Source organism: Entelurus aequoreus, linkage group LG12 (assembly GCF_033978785.1).
Source record: "Entelurus aequoreus isolate RoL-2023_Sb linkage group LG12, RoL_Eaeq_v1.1, whole genome shotgun sequence".
NCBI lineage: Eukaryota > Metazoa > Chordata > Actinopteri > Syngnathiformes > Syngnathidae > Entelurus > Entelurus aequoreus.
In genome coordinates this window covers 46,650,848-46,669,426 of record NC_084742.1, presented here as the reverse complement: position 1 = coordinate 46,669,426, position 18,579 = coordinate 46,650,848, and the positions used below count along the sequence as shown (strand labels likewise).

Sequence of the window (18,579 nt, the reverse complement as noted above, 5' to 3'; positions counted from 1 at the left end):
ATACTCCTCCCCTCTTAACCACGCCCCCCGCCCCCAACCGCACCCCCGACCACGCCCCACCCCACACCCCCCACCTCCCGGAATCGGAGGTCTCAAGGTTGGCAAGTATGCTTTACAGCTACTCCAAGTGCTCACTGCTAGCCTCAAACACATACACAGAATGCCGTAACATGAAGCTGCGCCGCAAACCGTACACAATCACAACATAAAAAGCCCAGAACATCTCCATTTCAAAAAGAGAGGTAAAACAAAAGTAGCGAACAGAAAGACAAAATGATAAATAAATACAGCGAAAACGTCGGACAAGCAGAAATGCACAAAGCCGTGTTTGTTTACAGTGGAAGTCTACCGCTTCTTCAGCAGCTGCAGTGAGCAAACTCGTCCAAAAGATGGCGCAATAGCACAAATAACACACCTTTCAATGTGTGGTCGGCGCATCTTTTGGACTGTGTGCTCTAGGAAATCTATATAATTCTATACTGAATTTAAAAGAAACTAAATACAAAAATTTTTTTTTAAAAAACAATAAAAGAAAATTATTGTTATTATGATGAAGTGTGACAAGAAAACGCGGGAGCTCTCGTTTAAGGTTCAAGGTGCGAAGCATGTACACAGAAACATTCTAATCCAAATGATGGAATGATGGACAAAGAGGAATGGATTAATGGCATTGACACTGTCGGAATCCCCCTCAAAGGGGGCCGCTCACAGCCGCCAAGACACTCTTGGAAAAGTGAAACACGGTTCAAAAGTAACTAACTCACTGTGGCATGTCAGGGGCTCCTGTCTGGAAGGTAAGAGGACTCTAGGTTGGCCTTTCTGTTGGGGCTTTAGGACACAAACTTCTTGCTTAGATCTGGAGTTGCAGTTGGGACCAGTCGATGTTCATTTCCAACTCTCGCCCTCCTCCCGCTGTGTGTGGGCGTGTGCCTTCACGGCCAAAATCTTTCTAATGCCATTAAGACTTGAGTCCTCGTTTAGACACACGATCTGCAGCGGCGCCACAATGGCTGCCAACATGAATAGATGTCGCTTTGTCTGGTGCTTTGTCCACTGTGTGTCTTGGGACAACATTGGACGTGCACGCCAACACCCTCATAGCGCCTGGTGGAGCCGCGCAGGGCGCCACGGCATCTCTTGTGCTGCGTGGTGCGTTCAGGTGTGCTCCGAACACAGAGCACTAACTCCACGTTTACTTGAGTGCGCCAAGTGAAGGATGTGACTATCTTTAGGTATCTTTTAGTGCAGTGTAGGGTTGTACGGTATACCGGTATGAGTATAGTACCGCGATATTACCATGAATTGATTCACGTGGACCCCGACTTAAACAAGTTGAAAAACTTATTCGGGTGTTACCATTTAGTGGTGAATTGTACGGAATATGTACTGTACTGTGCAATCTACTAATAAAAGTTTCAATCAATACTAATGAATCAAATTCGGTAACATACCGCCTCTAAAAAGTACCGGTCCCCCATCCTCCCACCCCATTGTCGTCACGTCGTGTCATTGCTGGTTTACGAGCAGAGGAGCATGTTCGGCAGCGCACAATCACGGAGTATTTACAAGCAGACACAGTGTGTAGACAGAAAAGGGAGAATGGACGCATTTTGGCTTAAAAACTAACGATAAACACTGAACACTGATAACACTGAAACGCCGTCAGGAAGAGGCGCTTAAAGACATGGCTAGCTAGCTAGCGGCTAAAGTCCATCTGCAGTCTTCAGTGATTTAGCTACTTCTAAATCACTAATCCTCGTCTCCATGGCGACAAATAAAGTACGTTTCTTATAAGTATCATCCCTGCAGGACGAGGAATAGCTAAACATGCTTCACTACACACCGTAGCTCACCGTATATGTATAAAATGTATACAAACGCCATTGGTGGATCTACACCTAACATCCACTGTAATGATATCAAGTGCAAGAGTGTATCTAGTCGACGCTACTATTATTACATCGATATTTTTTGGAATCACAAAATCTTCTTTCATTTTTTTTAAATGTATATTATGTTTGTAAACTCAGGAAATATGTCCCTGGACACATGAGGACTTTGAATATGACCAATGTATGATCCTGTAACGACTTGGTATCAAATTGATACCTATATTTGTGGTATCATCCAGATAGAACTTTTAAAAAGAGAAAGTAAGCAGATATTAACAGTAAATGAAGAAGTAGATTAATGTTAAATTTTCTACCACTTGTCCTTAATAATGTTGACAAAATAATAGAATGATAAATGACACAATATGTTACTGCATATGTCAGCAGACTAAATTAGGAGCCTTTGTTTGCTTACTTACTACTAAAAGAAAAGTTGTCTCATATGTTCACTATTTTATTTAAGGACAAACTTGCAATAAAAAAACGTATGTTTAATGTACCGTAAGATTTTTTGTTAAAATAAAGCCAATAATGAAATTTTTTGTGGTCCCCTTTATTTAGAAAACTATCGAAAAGTAGCAAAAAGTTTCAAAATACATTTTGGTACCAGTACCGGTACCAAAATATAGGTATCGGGACAACACTAGTGCATTTACTTTGGTTGATATGATGTTTTTTATCATTTATTTTGATAGCGATTTGATATACACTACCGTTCAAAAGTTTGGGGTCACATTGAAATGTCCTTATTTTTGAAGGAAAAGCCCTGTACTTTTCAATGAAGATAACTTTAAACTAGTCTTAACTTTAAAGAAGTACACTCTATACATTGCTAATGTGGTAAATGACTATTCTAGCTGCAAATGTCTGTTTTTTGGTGCAATATCTACATAGGTGTATAGAGGCCCATTTACAGCAACTATCACTCCAGTGTTCTAATGGTACAATGTGTTTGCTCATTGGCTCAGAAGGCTAATTGATGATTAGAAAACCCTTGTGCAATCATGTTCACACATCTGAAAACAGTTTAGCTCGTTACAGAAGCTACAAAACTGACCTTCCTTTGAGCAGATTGAGTTTCTGGAGCATCACATTTGTGGGGTCAATTAAACGCTCAAAATGGCCAGAAAAAGAGAACTTTCATCTGAAACTCGACAGTCTATTCTTGTTCTTAGAAATGAAGGCTATTCCACAAAATTGTTTGGGTGACCCCAAACTTTTGAACGGTAGTGTAATTTTGTTGTTGTTATTTGCATTGTTTCTTTTCTTTTGTGTGATTATAATTACTGCCACCATGTCACTATTTTAATGTTTTTTTATTAATTACTACAGGCTGATAGTGTAAAATGTTGTCTTCATATAAAATAAAGTGTATATTTTGGTGTTCACCTCACTGTCTCATTTGGTGTCTAAACCTGATGCGGCCTTAACACAAGGCAGGAATATTTTATACAAAACATTCCTGTTTCAAATAAAAAAATGTTTGGGACGGAAAAAAATGAGTGTGTGATGTGCTTCAATCAGTTAACAGTATTTAGTTTTAGGACCCCCAGGCACTCAAATAACTTGTAACAGGCCTGCCTCCTACTCTGGCTCATAGCTTTACTTAATGTCCAAACAAGTACGTCCACCTCTCTGTGATGTCACAACGTAGCCAGACTGCAAAACAAAGCGTTCAGACTTGGCATCCAAAATTGTCATGCGCTGATAAACGGTGCGTGTGATTTTAAGGGTGCAGATGAACGAGGGTGGAGCGTGAGGTAAACGGGTATTTATTAACAAACGAACAAAAAGCAGGAGCAATGGGGAAGTGCTCCGACCGGACAGGCTGTGACAAAAACAAAACAAAATGCAAAACACTTACAGGAAATGTGGAGCAGACGGCATCCACACATACGAGTGTACTTGCGCTTAGCATCAAACAGGATCGCCTATGGCAGGGGTGTCAAACTCGTTTTCATTGAGGGCCACATTGCAGTTTTGGCTGCCCTCTTGTAACATTAATAAAATAAACATTCATATGTAAGGATTAGCCGCATGATACTGTCACACCTATACATTTGATTAGTAAATGTATATTTTAGCTACACTGTAAGAAAAAAAAAATCTGTGGATTTTGCGGTCCAAAAAAATGGCAGAATTTTACCATAAAATTTACAGTAAAATGGTCAAACTCTATTTTACTGTAAAATTCTGGTGATTGAGCTGCTAGTTTTTTGTTAGGTTTTTTTGCATTAAAAAATATGGTTGCTCTTTTCACAGTGTATTACTGTAAATGTAAAAATGGTACCACAGTTATTTTCTTACGGTAGATACCTTAAAAAAAATAGTCTCATGTTTACAGTGTACAATTTGATGGATAACTTGCTTTGAAGTCATAAGGCTAAGTAGATATTTATTAGGGGTGTGGGAAAAAATCGATTCGAATTCGAATCGCAATTCTCACGTTGTGCGATTCAGAATCGATTCTCATTTTTAAAAAATAAATTTTTTTGGTTTTATTTTTTTAATTTAAATATTTATTTATTTATTTTATTTTTATTTTTTTAAATTAATCAATCCAACAAAACAATACACAGCAATACCATAACAATGCAATCCAATTCCAAAACCAAACCCGACCCAGCAACACTCAGAACTGCAATAAACAGAGCAATTGAGAGGAGACACAAACACGACACAGAACAAACCAAAAGTAGTGAAACAAAAATGAATATTATCAACAACAGTATCAATATTAGTTACAATTTCAACATAGCAGTGATTAAAAATCCCTCATTGACGTTATCATTAGACATTCGTAAAAAAAAAAAAAAAAGAACAATAGTATCACAGTGGCTTACACTTGCATCGCATCTCATAAGCTTGACAACACACTGTGTCCAATATTTTCACAAAGATAAAATAAGTCATGTTTTTGGTTCATTTAATAGTTAAAACAAATTTACATTATTGCAATCAGTTGATAAAACATTGTCCTTTACAATTATAAAAGCTTTTTACAAAAATCTACTACTCTGCTTGCATGTCAGCAGACTGGGGTAGATCTTGCTGAAATCCTATGTATTGAATGAATAGAGAATCCTTTTGATTCGGGAAAAAAATCGTTTTTAAATCGAGAATCGTGTTGAATTGAAAAAAAAAAAGATTTTGAATCGAATCGTGACCCCAAGAATCGATATTGAATCGAATCGTGGGACAACCAAAGATTCACAGCCCTAATATTTATGTATGTTTTTACCCCCAAAATGTTTCAAATGTATGATAATATAATATCTGTTGCATTATTAGATAGATAACATTTAAAAGATATATACCTGCATGTCTTTTTTTCTGTCAAAATAGGAAAAGAAAGAAAGATGAAGTACTTGAACCTGCTCAGTGGCATTGTGGTTAGTGTCCTCCCTGAGATCGGTAGGTCGTGAGTTCAAACCCCGGCCGAGTCATAACCAAAGACTATAAAAATGGGACCCCGTTACCTCCCTGCTTGGCACTCAGCATCAAGGGTTGGAATTGGGGGTTAAATCACCATAAATGATTCCTGGGTGCGGCCACCACTGCTGCTCACAGCTCCCCTCACCTCCCAGGGGGTGGAACAAGGGGATGGGTCAAATGCAGAGGGTAATTTCACCACATCTAGTGTGTGTGTGACTATCAATGATACTTTAACTTTTTTAACTTTACTTCATTGATGCTTATTATTTTTTCTCTCTGGCACTCATCGAGGGTGGACGCTCCCCTTTCCTCTCCCTTATCTCTCCTGCTTGCTTCTTTGTCTTGTCTTGTCTTGACTTTTTTGTTGCCTCTTTTTGCACTGCTCTCCAAATCAAAATTGGAACTATATAATTGGCCTCAACGAAATTGACAAGATCTTGGGTTTGGGGGAACCTGCTTGTCATGGCGGAGCAGTTGTTGCTGGACATGCGACGGACTCTTGGGAGAAAACGGAGTGCCTGGCGACCCTTTTCAGTCGAGGACGTGAAGATATCTACCTATTCGGAATTATGACCACAGGACATCTGCTGATTGGAGTAAGCGTTGCTCTGGTTTGTCGACAAATTGGAAGTTGCTGGCAGTCTTCAAAGTACCCCAAAGCTGCCACAAATCATTGGAGGATGCGGGAAGAACTGTGGACACTCTTATGATTTTGGATCACATCGGACTGTCTGCCTCGCAGGTTTGAGGACCAGTCATAGACAATTTAGAATGAAAAGCAAATTTTATTTTCACTCGTATACAAAACATTCTAAATTGGACTGTTTCCCTGGCTTCGAGACTCTCCCGAAGGACAGTGCGGCGAAGACACAACAAACTCCCTTTTTGTCTCTCATGGACACACACCTGTTGTTGTTGACTTTGGACTGGCGACTGCACGACATCAAGGCCGCGGAACAGAGACACACTGCAGGCTTACACACAAACATGCATCCACAAAAATATACGCCACACACATACATCCCCAACCCCCCCAATCCAACGCCCTCGACGCATAGGGATGGTCAGCGCCTGAGAGCTGCGGACTACCAGCATGACCCTGCACTCCCTTCCCTCTGTTGCTAGATATCTCGAGATGTACGTTGTAATACGTATATGTGCTTTGCTATGGAGGTTTTTTTCCCACTCCAGACTGGGCCCCCTTAGGAGCCCAGTCTAGATTGTATTTTTTTACCCATCCTTCCACAGCGTTTGACCTTTTTCCCCATCTTTTACGGGGCGCCTTGGGGCGACCCATCAGCGTTCCTGTTCTGTAACCCTGTACACTGTTTGTTTGTCTAATCTTGAACGGGTTTGTGCTGAAAACAAAGTTTTGTTGTACTTGTGCAATGACAATAAAGACCTATTCTATCCTAAGCTTTCACGGGCCATTCAAAATGATGTGGCGGGCCAGATCTGGCCCCCGGACCTTGAGTTTGACACCACCAGAGAATAGATCATCATCATCAACAACATCCCGACAACGAAGGGAGGAAAATGATCAACTTGAATAGCCTTGATTGCAAACCGAAAACAGGTGAGGGGAAATGCTCAGGGACAAAAGTGAAAACACTAACAAAACCGGAAGAGCCACCAAAATAAAAGCACAGGACAGGAACTAACACAAAACACCGGAGAACACTGACAAAACCCAACATGAAGGAAACTGCCTTTTGATTTGACACTTTGGATCTGTTTGTAAGTCAGAAATGAGAAAAGTCATCATAGGTCTCATTTAAAGCAACAGTTCAATCTCCATATGACTACAATATCCCTAAAGGCTCGATTAAGTCGTTCAATATGATGTCAAAATGAGGGTTGGAAACATTTTGGTGCCAGCTGCCCCCTACTAACACACAAGGGAGCCCCTTGGCCATCTGACTGCTGCTTATAATAAAATGTACAGTACACACCGTCTTGATTTGTGTTCCTGTAAGCCAGGGGTGTCCAAACTTTTTCCACTGAGGGCCGCACACTGAAAAATCAAAGCAAGCGGGGCCATTTTGATATTTTTTAATTTTAAAAACCAATACAATATATGTATAAAAAATATACATTAAGGCCTCCACTCAGGCTTGATCCCGGGGACCCCAAAGGGGTTTGGTCCAAAAAATATTTAAAATGTATCATTATTCAGTATTATTATCTCTAGATCAACATTAGGTCTATCTGTCAATATAACGTCTTTAAAGATTTAAGTCGTATGCTCTTTTTGTCAAAGAAAACCCTGTTTTTTATGGAAAAAACACAAAATATGCAATATTTTCACCCAATAAAATTTTTAAGAGGAATATTTCAGATTTTATAATAATTGGAGCCTTAAAAAGGTCAATAACTCATAACACCATTGATTTTAATTCATTATTATTTTTTGAGCAATGACACTTAAAAACAAATCATACAAAAATTATGGGGGAACCAAAAGGGTCCAACTCATTAAAGTGTTAAAAAATTAATCATACATTTTTTTTACTGTTTACTTTTAACACAATAATCTCGAGATCAACTTCAGATCTATCCGTCAATTATACGTTGTATTGTTGTTTATGTTTTTTGTTTGTACGTTTTAGGCCCTTCTTTAAAAAAAAAAAAAATGTTATATGGCAAACACAAAATATGCAACATTTTCCCCAAAAAATATCTCAAAGTGCAATATTTAATGTGACGTAATTGGAGCCTTGGGTAGGTCAATAATTCATAATAACATTGATTTTGATTCATTATTATTTTTTAAAGAAAGAAACAGCCTGCATGGCAGCTTTGTGTTGTTAGAGTAAACATTGCAACATTTTCATGTTACATTTCACTTGTTTGGTCTTTCATACCACTTTTTAATTCTTTTAATCGTATTTTAAAATGGGCCGTGGGGGCCATTAAAAAATGACCTGCGGGCCGCAAATGGCCCCCGCGCCGCACTTTGGACATCCCTGCTGTAAGCCGACTGTTGGTGTTCACGTGCCAGGGAGACGTTATTCAAATGAAGCGAGGATGGCGGATGATTTACAGTCGGGATGTTTCCGGCGCGGTGAGACAAGCGACAACAAAAACTTGCGCTCACATGTGCAAACAATTTCTTGCCGTGCAACAACCGGGGGCCAAATGAACTGTCTGCTCGGCAATGCAGAGCGTGAACAAATTGCCTTTTTACGTCAAGGCAGGAACATGGCCACCAACACACTCACTGGATATATGCAAGTATGTATCACACAAATAACGACATTACTGTCTTCTTTGGCAACCACCCTGGAAAAGGTACGGTGGCGTCCAATTAGCGGACCACATGCAACTGTTACTTCTATTTGTGGCAGCGTGGGCGGATGCTGCCGGCGTCCTGATTGGCTGAACCAAGGCAAGGTAATGACAAGGAAGAGGGTATACTTTCTGTAATTGTGTGAATACTGAGAGGCGTTCGCCATACTTGCCAACCTTGAGACCTCCGAATTCGGGAGGGAGCGAGGGTGTATATATTTTCAAGTATTTCTTATATATATATATATATATATATATATATATATATATATATATATATATATATATATATATATATATATATATATATATATATATATATATATATATAAATATAAATAATCCATTCATGAATGAGTATATCCGTTCGGACACCGTGTTCAATGGAGAAGACTGATCTACAAAATGTGCAGGCAGCATAACCCTTCCCCTTCGAGCTGTCCTGGATGAACTGAAATTATTTTTTTCCAATCATTGTGGAACTTGCAAGCTTACTTCTTCTTCTTATTCGTCGTCGCCGTGTCTCTTCTTCGTTCTTCTGCTTCGTCTCTGTTATGTTTTTGGACATTACTACTTGCCATAGTTTTGAAGCAATGCATGATGGGAATCCGGATGTTGTGTGTCAAGTGTATTAACGTGGACGGTTGAAATCAACACACACTGAGAAATAGCTCCGTGCCTGCCTACTTTATGGGTTATAGATAAACCTATGGATAACGGAGACATATATAATAGTCTCCTTTTCAGGTGAGAGAGGACGCTAAAGGCAGTGCCTTTAAGGTACGCCCCCAATATTGTTGTCCGGGTGGAAATCGGGAGAAATTCGGGAGAATGGTTGTCCCGGGAGATTTTCGGAAGGGGCACTGAAATTCGGGAGTCTCCCGGGAAAATCGGGAGGGTTGGCAAGTATGGCGTTCGCACCAAGGCTTTGATTGAATCTGAGTCTGAATGGTAGCCGTGTTGGGTGAGGTTTTTATTGAAGGTGCCGACATGTGGCGGTCATCTTGAAGCGAAGCATATCAGGCATTAGCATGCTAACATTTTTCCTAATTTTGCAACCATTTACCACAGAGTTTGATTGATTGATTGAAACTTTTATTAGTAGATTGCACAGTACACATACTTGCCAACCTTGAGACCTCCAATTCCGGGAGGTGGGGGGTGGGGTGGAGCGTGTTTGGGGGTGGGGGGTTGTGGGCGTGGTTAAGAGGGGAGGAGTATATTTACAGCTAGAATTCACCAACTCGAGTATTTCATATATATTTCAAATGTATATATGTATTTCATGTGTACATATATATATATATATATATATATATATATATATATATATATATATATATATATATATATATACACTACCGTTCAAAAGTTTGGGGTCACATTGAAATGTCCTTATTTTTGAAGGAAAAGCACTGTACTTTTCAATGAAGATAACTTTAAACTTGTCTTAACTTTAAAGAAATACAATTTAAACATTGCTAATGTGGTACATGACTATTCTAGCTGCAAATGTCTGGTTTTTGGTGCAATATCTACATAGGTGTATAGAGGCCCATTTCCAGCAACTATCACTCCAGTGTTCTAATGGTATAATGTGTTTGCTCATTGGCTCAGAAGGCTAATTGATGATTAGAAAACCCTTGTGCAATCATGTTCACACATGTGAAAACAGTTTAGCTCATTACAGAAGCTACAAAACTGACCTTCCTTTGAGCAGATTGAGTTTCTGGAGCATCACATTTGTGGGGTCAATTAAACGCTCAAAATGGCCAGAAAAAGAGAACTTTCATCTGAAACTCGACAGTCTATTCTTGTTCTTAGAAATGAAGGCTATTCCACAAAATTTTTTGGGTGACCCCAAACTTTTGAACGGTAGTGTATATATATATATATATATATATATATATATGCATGAAATACTTGACTTTCAGTGAATTCTAGCTATATACTGTATATATATATATTTATTTTATTATACATATAAATAAAAGAAATACTTGAATTTCAGTGTTCTGGAGGCTATCCAGTAGATGGCAGTATTGTCCTGTTTAAGAGTGTCACAACATTGCTGTTTACGGCAGACGAACTGCTTTACGGTAGACGAAAACGTGACTGCTGTTGTTGTGTGTTGTTACCGCGCTCGGAGGACGTTAATGAAACTGCCTAACAATAAACCCACATAAGAAACCAAGAACTCGCCCTCGATCATTCTACAGTTATGACGTGATCGGGCAGGCACGCTGTTTATATCGTGGGAAAGCGGACGTGAAACAGACTGTCGCCGCTGTCCCCACTCAGGTCCGCATTGAGCTGGAGGGGGCGTGGTCTCCAGCTCCGGCTGAATTCCGGGAGTTTATCGGGAGGAAATTTCTTCCGGGAGGTTATCGGGAGAGGCGCTGAATTACGGGAGTCTCCCGGTAAAACCGGGAGGGTTGGCAAGTATGACAGTACAGTACATATTCCGTACAATTGACCACTAAATGGTAACACCCGAATAAGTTTTTCAACTTGTTTAAGTCGGGGTCCACGTTAATCAATTCATGGTAAAAGTCATATACAGTAACCTGGTACGTGAAATATGCTAACTGTTAGCATACTCACATGCTAATATTACAGCGCTAACTTTTTAGACCAATTTTTCAGTCGTACACCTCAGAGTCATACAAATTGGTGGCGTGGCGCAGTTGGGAGAGTGGCCGTGCCAGCAAACTGAGGAGTCCTGGTTCGATCCCCACCTTCTACCAACCTAGTCACGTCCGTTGTGTCCTTGAGCAAGACACTTCACCCTTGCTACTGATGGGACGTGGTTAGCGCCTTGCATGGCAGATCCCGCCATCAGTGTGTGAATGTGGGTGTGAATGGGTGAATGTGGAAATAGTGTCAAAGCGCTTTGAGTACCTTAAAGGTAGAAAGCGCTATACAAGTATAACCCATTTACCATTTACCCAATCTAAGTGCTTGTGGATTCAATTGTCTTCTGTTTTCCTACAATAGGCTTTGTTGAGTCTTCAGTTCCAGTTACCGTATTTTCCGGATGATAGGGTGCACCGGATTATAAGGCGCACTGTCGATGAATGGTCTATTTTCTAACTTTTTGCATATATAAGGCGCACCGGATTATAGGGTGCATTAGAGGAGTCGTATATAGTATTTTTTTTTTTCTAAATGGAAAACACTTCCTTGTGGTCTACATAACATGTAATGTTGTTTTTTGGTCAAAATGTTGCATATGTTATGTTTTACAGATCATATTCAAGCCGCTTTCTGACAGTCGCTTCAGGATGCGCCGTTTTGTGGCTCACCTTCGACAGCGTCTTCTCCCCGTCATCTTTGTTGTAGCGGTGTAGCGTGCAAGGACGGGAGTGGAAGAAGTGTCAAAAGATGGAGCTAACTGTTTTAATGACATTCAGACTTTACTTAACTCAGTAACGGAGCAGCATCTCCTCATCCGTGGCTCACTAGTGAAACAACAACGCCAGAAATGTGTCCCGTGAAAAATCGTCCAACCGGAATTCTCTAATAACTAAAGTTCCTTGGGTGAATAATGTAAACTCACTATACCGGTATGTTTTAGCGCTTTCATGGTGAGTTTACTGACAGATATAAGTAAGAACTTTACACTACTTTATATTAGAAATGGCAACAGCGGAGGATGAATGTCCCATAACAAGAAGATAGAGAAAAAGAAGACGTTTATCGACTACGGTGTAGCCACAGACTACAAAGGCGCAATTTTTCAGGATTCATGCAGATCCCAAATACAGATCAGCAGGTACCAGAAGGTAAAAAAATTAGCTTTTGCATAATATTGTGAAACAAAACAGCAGACAATATGTCTTACCTTATACACACACCATAATAATACTCGTATGTTGAAGCACAGTACAATCCATTAAGCGGGGCGGCTTCATAGTTTACCAAAGTCGTACTTAAACATTTTGATAGATTTTTTATAGCTCCATGTTCTATATTTTCAATGGAACATATAAAATGTTGGTGTTGTTTACTTGAGTCATAGTGCAGTCTAGACGTATCTCGTATGTGTGACTGCCATCTACTGGTCACACTTATCATTTCACAGTGTACAAAATAAAATAGTTTTGAGGTCGGTAAGCAAAAACAGAATTATTCCGTACATTAGGCGCACTGTCGAGTTTTGAGGGGAAAAAAAAGGTTTTAAGTGCGCCTTACAGTCCGGAAAATACGGTACTTGGTTATAAGGAATTTCCCTGATTTGAAACAAATTGAAACAGTTAAATTCTTCAAAGGAATTTACTTGAAATTCCATATTTGAAATGTTGCACCAAGCCGGTATGTTGACTCCGCAGTTATCACAGTAACACAAACACAACCATATGTTCGGGCAGGAGGTTTATAAAGGTTAATAGAGTGTTTAAAGATGACTTTGACAAAGCCCAAGATTGGATGGTGCAGGTTCACCAAACTGTGTGAATGACTCTGGTTCACACGTAGTGCCAAGGTTGTTATCATGCCAGCAGTCGGTACATTTTTCTTTTAATCTTTATTTTTTGCCACTTTTGGTAAACTGTGGCGCCTCAAGTAAATATATAAAAATGGATCTGCAGTACATTTAAAAGGCTCAACATGCTTCGGACACAATATATATCGGATGGTGACAGAGTATTAAAAAGATGTTATTAGACCGCCACAGCTTTGTCCTCTTCATCAATATTGGATTCCCGAGGCTGACGGTCTGAACGGTTAACTTTTATCTCGATTTTGCTTTGATTTTTCCCTTGAAATCCTGTAAGTCGCCTTTCTAGAAGAGACTTTCAAAGAGAGCACCGCCAGGCTGCAGGCTTCACACATTCGACCGCCCAATCACAGCTTGCCAAAGCCCAAACCAAGAAGCGCCGCATGAGCCAAGCAGCCAATTACGGTCCCATTCATCTAGGAATTAAATCACCTCCACCATGACAGGTGTGACCACTTAGCTCCTTCGGGATCTTCTTCTCATCCCAACATTTTGGACGCTTGCAAGAAAATGAAGCTGCAACGCTCATAACTGTCAGCATTGGGGAAATTAAAAACGGCAGCGTTTATTGTGCTGTGGCGGACCTTCGATGGAGGAGGAATCACACCAGAGAAAAGGATGTCCATCAGGTAAATGGCAGAGACTACTGGGAGAGAGTTGCCTTTTTATTGCTCATAAATGCTAGTTTAGTCCCTCAAGTCATCATTTAACGGCACGTAGGAATCATTGGACAGGTGGATGGAGCGTTTTGGAATCGTAAAACGCTCCGCTAAGGCCTAATATTCCTCATTTGGAATTGGAGGCTTTTATATGTTGCATATTCTTAACCTTCTTAAAGCGTGGTTGCATTTTTGTTGCCGTTGTAACTGCTACACAGCGCTCGTCTCAACAGTTGTTGTGTTTTTCCTTTGTTTCTTGCATTGAACTAAGAAAGCAGAGTCCAACAAGGCAAATTCCTCATTAGTTAGACATAAATCTGATTCTGATACACTTGCTAAACACCAAAGCTGTTCACATCTGGCAAGGAAATCTAACGAATTTCAGTTCAAAACCTGGGAGACATTAACCTTTTTGCAGCAACTTCTGGAAAAAATTGTCACGCTCCAGTTGTAAAGAGGAACTTGGACCAGTGTAAACACATTGGAAGATCCACGCGTTGACATTTTGACCTCCTAAAGACCAGCGTCCACTACAGTGGAAACTTGTGTTTTTGGATAAGAGGGCTATTTTTTCTGAAATGTATAACTCTGACAAATAGACCAAAAACAAATGTCAACTGCAGAGGATTATCACAATAGGAACAACAGCGAAGGGGAAAGTCCTTCCCAAAGCGTTCTGAAAATGATGCCCCTTGAACAAATGAGTTGAAGAGCCCTGCTGTACAATCTGGTAACCGGAAGAACATCAACAGAAGCCAATTCAAACCACAAGATCTTAAAGGGGCACGTGTGAAAAAAGCAAGCTGCCCAATTACTTATTTCACAAAATCAAACACTAATGTGACAAACTTAGCAGCATTTGACACTTTTAACACTTAACCCTTCCAGCGGTACAAGTGTCATTCCTCTGATGATAAAACTCACTGGATAAGCATCTTTAAGTCTCCCCTTCATTTTGATGCCAACAACACCCGCACAGACTTTGTAGATCAGAGGTGCCCCCACTTTTACAGCAGGCAAGCTACTTTTTCAAATTGAGGTGCTTTATATATATATATATATATATATATATATATATATATATATATATATATATATATATATATATATATATATATATATATATATATATATATATATATATATATATATATACAGTGGGGCAAAAAAGTATTTAAATACTTTTTTGCCCCACTGTATATACAGTATATATATATATATATGTGTGTATATATGTATATATATGTATTTATATGCATATATGTGTATATATATGTATATATACAGTATATATATATATATATATATATATATATATATATATATATATATATATATGTATATATATATATATATATATATATATATATATATATATATATATATATATATATATATATATATATATATATATGTATGTATATATATATATATATATATATATATATATATATATATATATATATATATATATATAAGTATATATACAGTATATATATGTATATATTTCTGTGTGGAGTTTGCATGTTCTCCCCGTGACTGTGTGGGTTCCCTCCGAGTACTCCGGCTTCCTCCCACTTCCAACGACAGATTGGCAATTGGCAACACTAAATTGGCCCTAGTGTGTGAATGTGAGTGTAAATGTTGTCTATCTATCTGTGTTGGCCCTGCGATGAGGTGGTGACTTGTCCAGGGTGTACCCCGCCTTCCGTCCGATTGTAGCTGAGATAGGCTCCAGCGCCCCCCGCGACCCCGAAGGGAATAAGCGGTAGCAAATGGATGGATGGGTATATGTACTGTATATATATGTATGTATATATGTATGTATATGTATATATATATACATATGTATATATGTACTGTATATAGGGGACGGCGTGGCGCAGTTGGGAGAGTGGCCGTGCCAGCAACCTGAGGGTTCCTGGTTCAATCCCCACCTTCTACCAACCTCGTCACGTCCGTTGTGTCCTTGAGCAAGACACTTCACCCTTGCTCCTGATGGGTCGTGGTTAGGGCCTTGAATGGCAGCACCCGCCATCAGTGTGTGAATGTGTGTGTGAATGGGTGAATGTGGAAATAGTGTCAAAGCGCTTTGAGTACCTTGAAGGTAGAAAAGCGCTATATAAGTATAACCCATTTAACCCATTTATATGTACTGTGTATATATATATATATATATATATATATATATATATATATATATATATATATATATATATAATATATATATATATGTACTGTATATATATATATATATATATATATATATATATATATATATATATATATATATAATATATATATATACATATATATATATATATATATATATATATATATATATATATATATATACATATATATATATATATATATATATATATATATATATATATATATATATATAATATATATATATATATATATATATATATATATATATATATATATATAATATATATATATATATATATATATATATATATATGTATATATATATATATATATATATATATACATATATATATATATATATATATGTACACTACCGTTCAAAAGTTTGGGGTCACATTGAAATGTCCTTATTTGTGAAGGAAAAGCACTGTACTCTTCAATGAAGATAACTTTAAACTAGTCTTAACTTTAAAGAAATACACTCTATAAATTGCTAATGTGGTAAATGACTATTCTAGCTGCAAATGTCTGGTTTTTGGTGCAATATCTACATAGGTGTATAGAGGCCCATTTCCAGCAACTATCACTCCAGTGTTCTAATGGTACAATGTGTTTGCTCATTGGCTCAGAAGGCTAATTGATGATTAGAAAACCCTTGTGCAATCATGTTCACACATCTGAAAACAGTTTAGCTCGTTACAGAAGCTACAAAACTGACCTTCCTTTGAGCAGATTAAGTTTCTGGAGCATCACATTTGTGGGGTCAATTAAACGCTCAAAATGGCCAGAAAAAGAGAACTTTCATCTGAAACTTGACAGTCTATTCTTGTTCTTAGAAATGGAGGCTATTCCACAAAATTGTTTGGGTGACCCCAAACTTTTGAACGGTAGTGTATATATATATATATATATACCCACATATGCGGTCCTCTCCAAGGTTTCTCATAGTCATTCACATTGACGTCCCACTGGGATGAGTTTTCCTTGCCCGTATGTGCCGAGGATGTCGTTGTGGCTTGTACAGCCCTTTGAGACACTTGTGATTTAGGGCTATATAAATAAACATTGATTGATTGATTGATTGATTGATTTATAATTGAATCACTTGTTTATTTTTCAACAAGTTTTTAGTTATTTTTATATCTTTTTTTCCAAATAGTTCAAGAAAGACCACTACAAATGAGCAATATTTAGCACTGTTATACAATTTAATAAATCAGAAACTGATGACATAGTGCTGTATTTTACTTCCTTATCTCTTTTTTTCAACCAAAAATACTTTGCTCTGATTAGGGGTACTTGAATTAAAAAAATGTTCACAGGGGTTACATCACTGAAAAAAGGTTGAGAACCACTGACTTAGAATATGTTCCTGTAGAGTCCAAAAAACTTTAAATTAAGTCTTTGTTACTTAGAATATGTTCCCCATACTAAAGTTTTACCAAAAACATATAACTTTGTCTTGAATTTAAATTAAAAAAACATTTTATTTTTCACTAAAGAAGGTTCAGTGAATGCGCATATGAAACTGGTGGGGTTCAACAAGGTTAAGAACCACTGCTCTAGAGAAAAAGCGCTATATAAATATGAATCACTTCACACAAAGACAGTGACAAGCGGTGATGTCCCACATCCAACACACTCCACCAACAAAGCCGGGAGTGTCCACAAATAGAACTATTTGACCAAATAAAGAGGAGCACAAACAAAGACTTTGTCATGGGAGTGTCAGTCCTGGCTGACTATGACATCATCAGCAACACACAATGGCGTCATGGGTGCGTCCAGGTGGCAACACCTGAGCGCGTAAAAGGTCCAGTGTGCGTCACAGCCCCTCCCCCCCCCCACCCGGGACAATACTTGTGTCATGTCCTCATGTGGACTGACGGGTGACAAAGGGGAGCGTGGAGGGGCTGGTGACGGGACTGGCTGGTACGGCACAAGGCAGGTGATGGATCGGCTACTTACGCTGCTGTTCTCCCCGGTCCAGTGGACCATCGCCTGGTTGTGGGTCGCGTCCCCTTTCAGCACGAAGGAGCTGCTGTGCAGAGACATTTGCTTCTCCCGGGACAGCGCTCTCCTCGGGCGCGGGGAGCCCGCGTCGAGGTCCGGCTGGCGGTCGCCCATGACGCGCCGGAGCACGGCGCCGCGGTCACAACGCGAGGGTCCCGGCATGGCGGTCCAAACCGAGGCGATCAGCAGCGAGACGCAGAGGCGCGCGGCGGGGAGCGGCGGCTGGGGCATGTTCGTGTTCGTGTTCGTGTTCGTGGCCGTGCTACTGCTCGCAGCGCGCACAATGAGCAGTGATGGGTCGGTGGGTGCTGGACGCCGAGCGAGGTGGGTGTGGATGGGAGGATGGAGGGGAGATAGTGGGAACAACGTGGACAAGTCTCCGTGCCAGCAGCGCCTCGGAGACGCGGCGCAGTGCTGCCCCCTGGTGCTGAGAAGCTGCAGCATCTACTAAGGCAGTGTTTCTCAACCTTTTTTTAACCCCAAATCCGGAGGCACACCACCAGCAGAAATCATTAACAAACGAAACTCAGTTGACACTAAAAAGTCGCTGTCGCAATTGTTGGGTATGACTTTAAAGCTAAAGGCCTACTGAAAGCCACTACTACCGACCACGCAGTCT

General features: G+C 39.4%; 1 protein-coding gene across 7 annotated transcripts in view; it reads right to left on the bottom strand.

Moving 5' to 3' along the window:
• Positions 1–18,299, bottom strand: part of sorcs2 (sortilin-related VPS10 domain containing receptor 2) — a 484,520-nt gene extending 466,221 nt beyond the window's left edge. For all 7 annotated transcript variants that reach the window (XM_062066129.1, XM_062066128.1, XM_062066130.1 and 4 more), the window contains exon 1: positions 17,916–18,299. In XM_062066129.1, the coding sequence (XP_061922113.1) occupies positions 17,916–18,191 (276 nt within the window). In that variant the 5' untranslated portion in view covers positions 18,192–18,299. The remainder of the gene's footprint in view (positions 1–17,915) is intronic.
• Between the last annotated feature and the right edge of the window lie 280 nt (positions 18,300–18,579).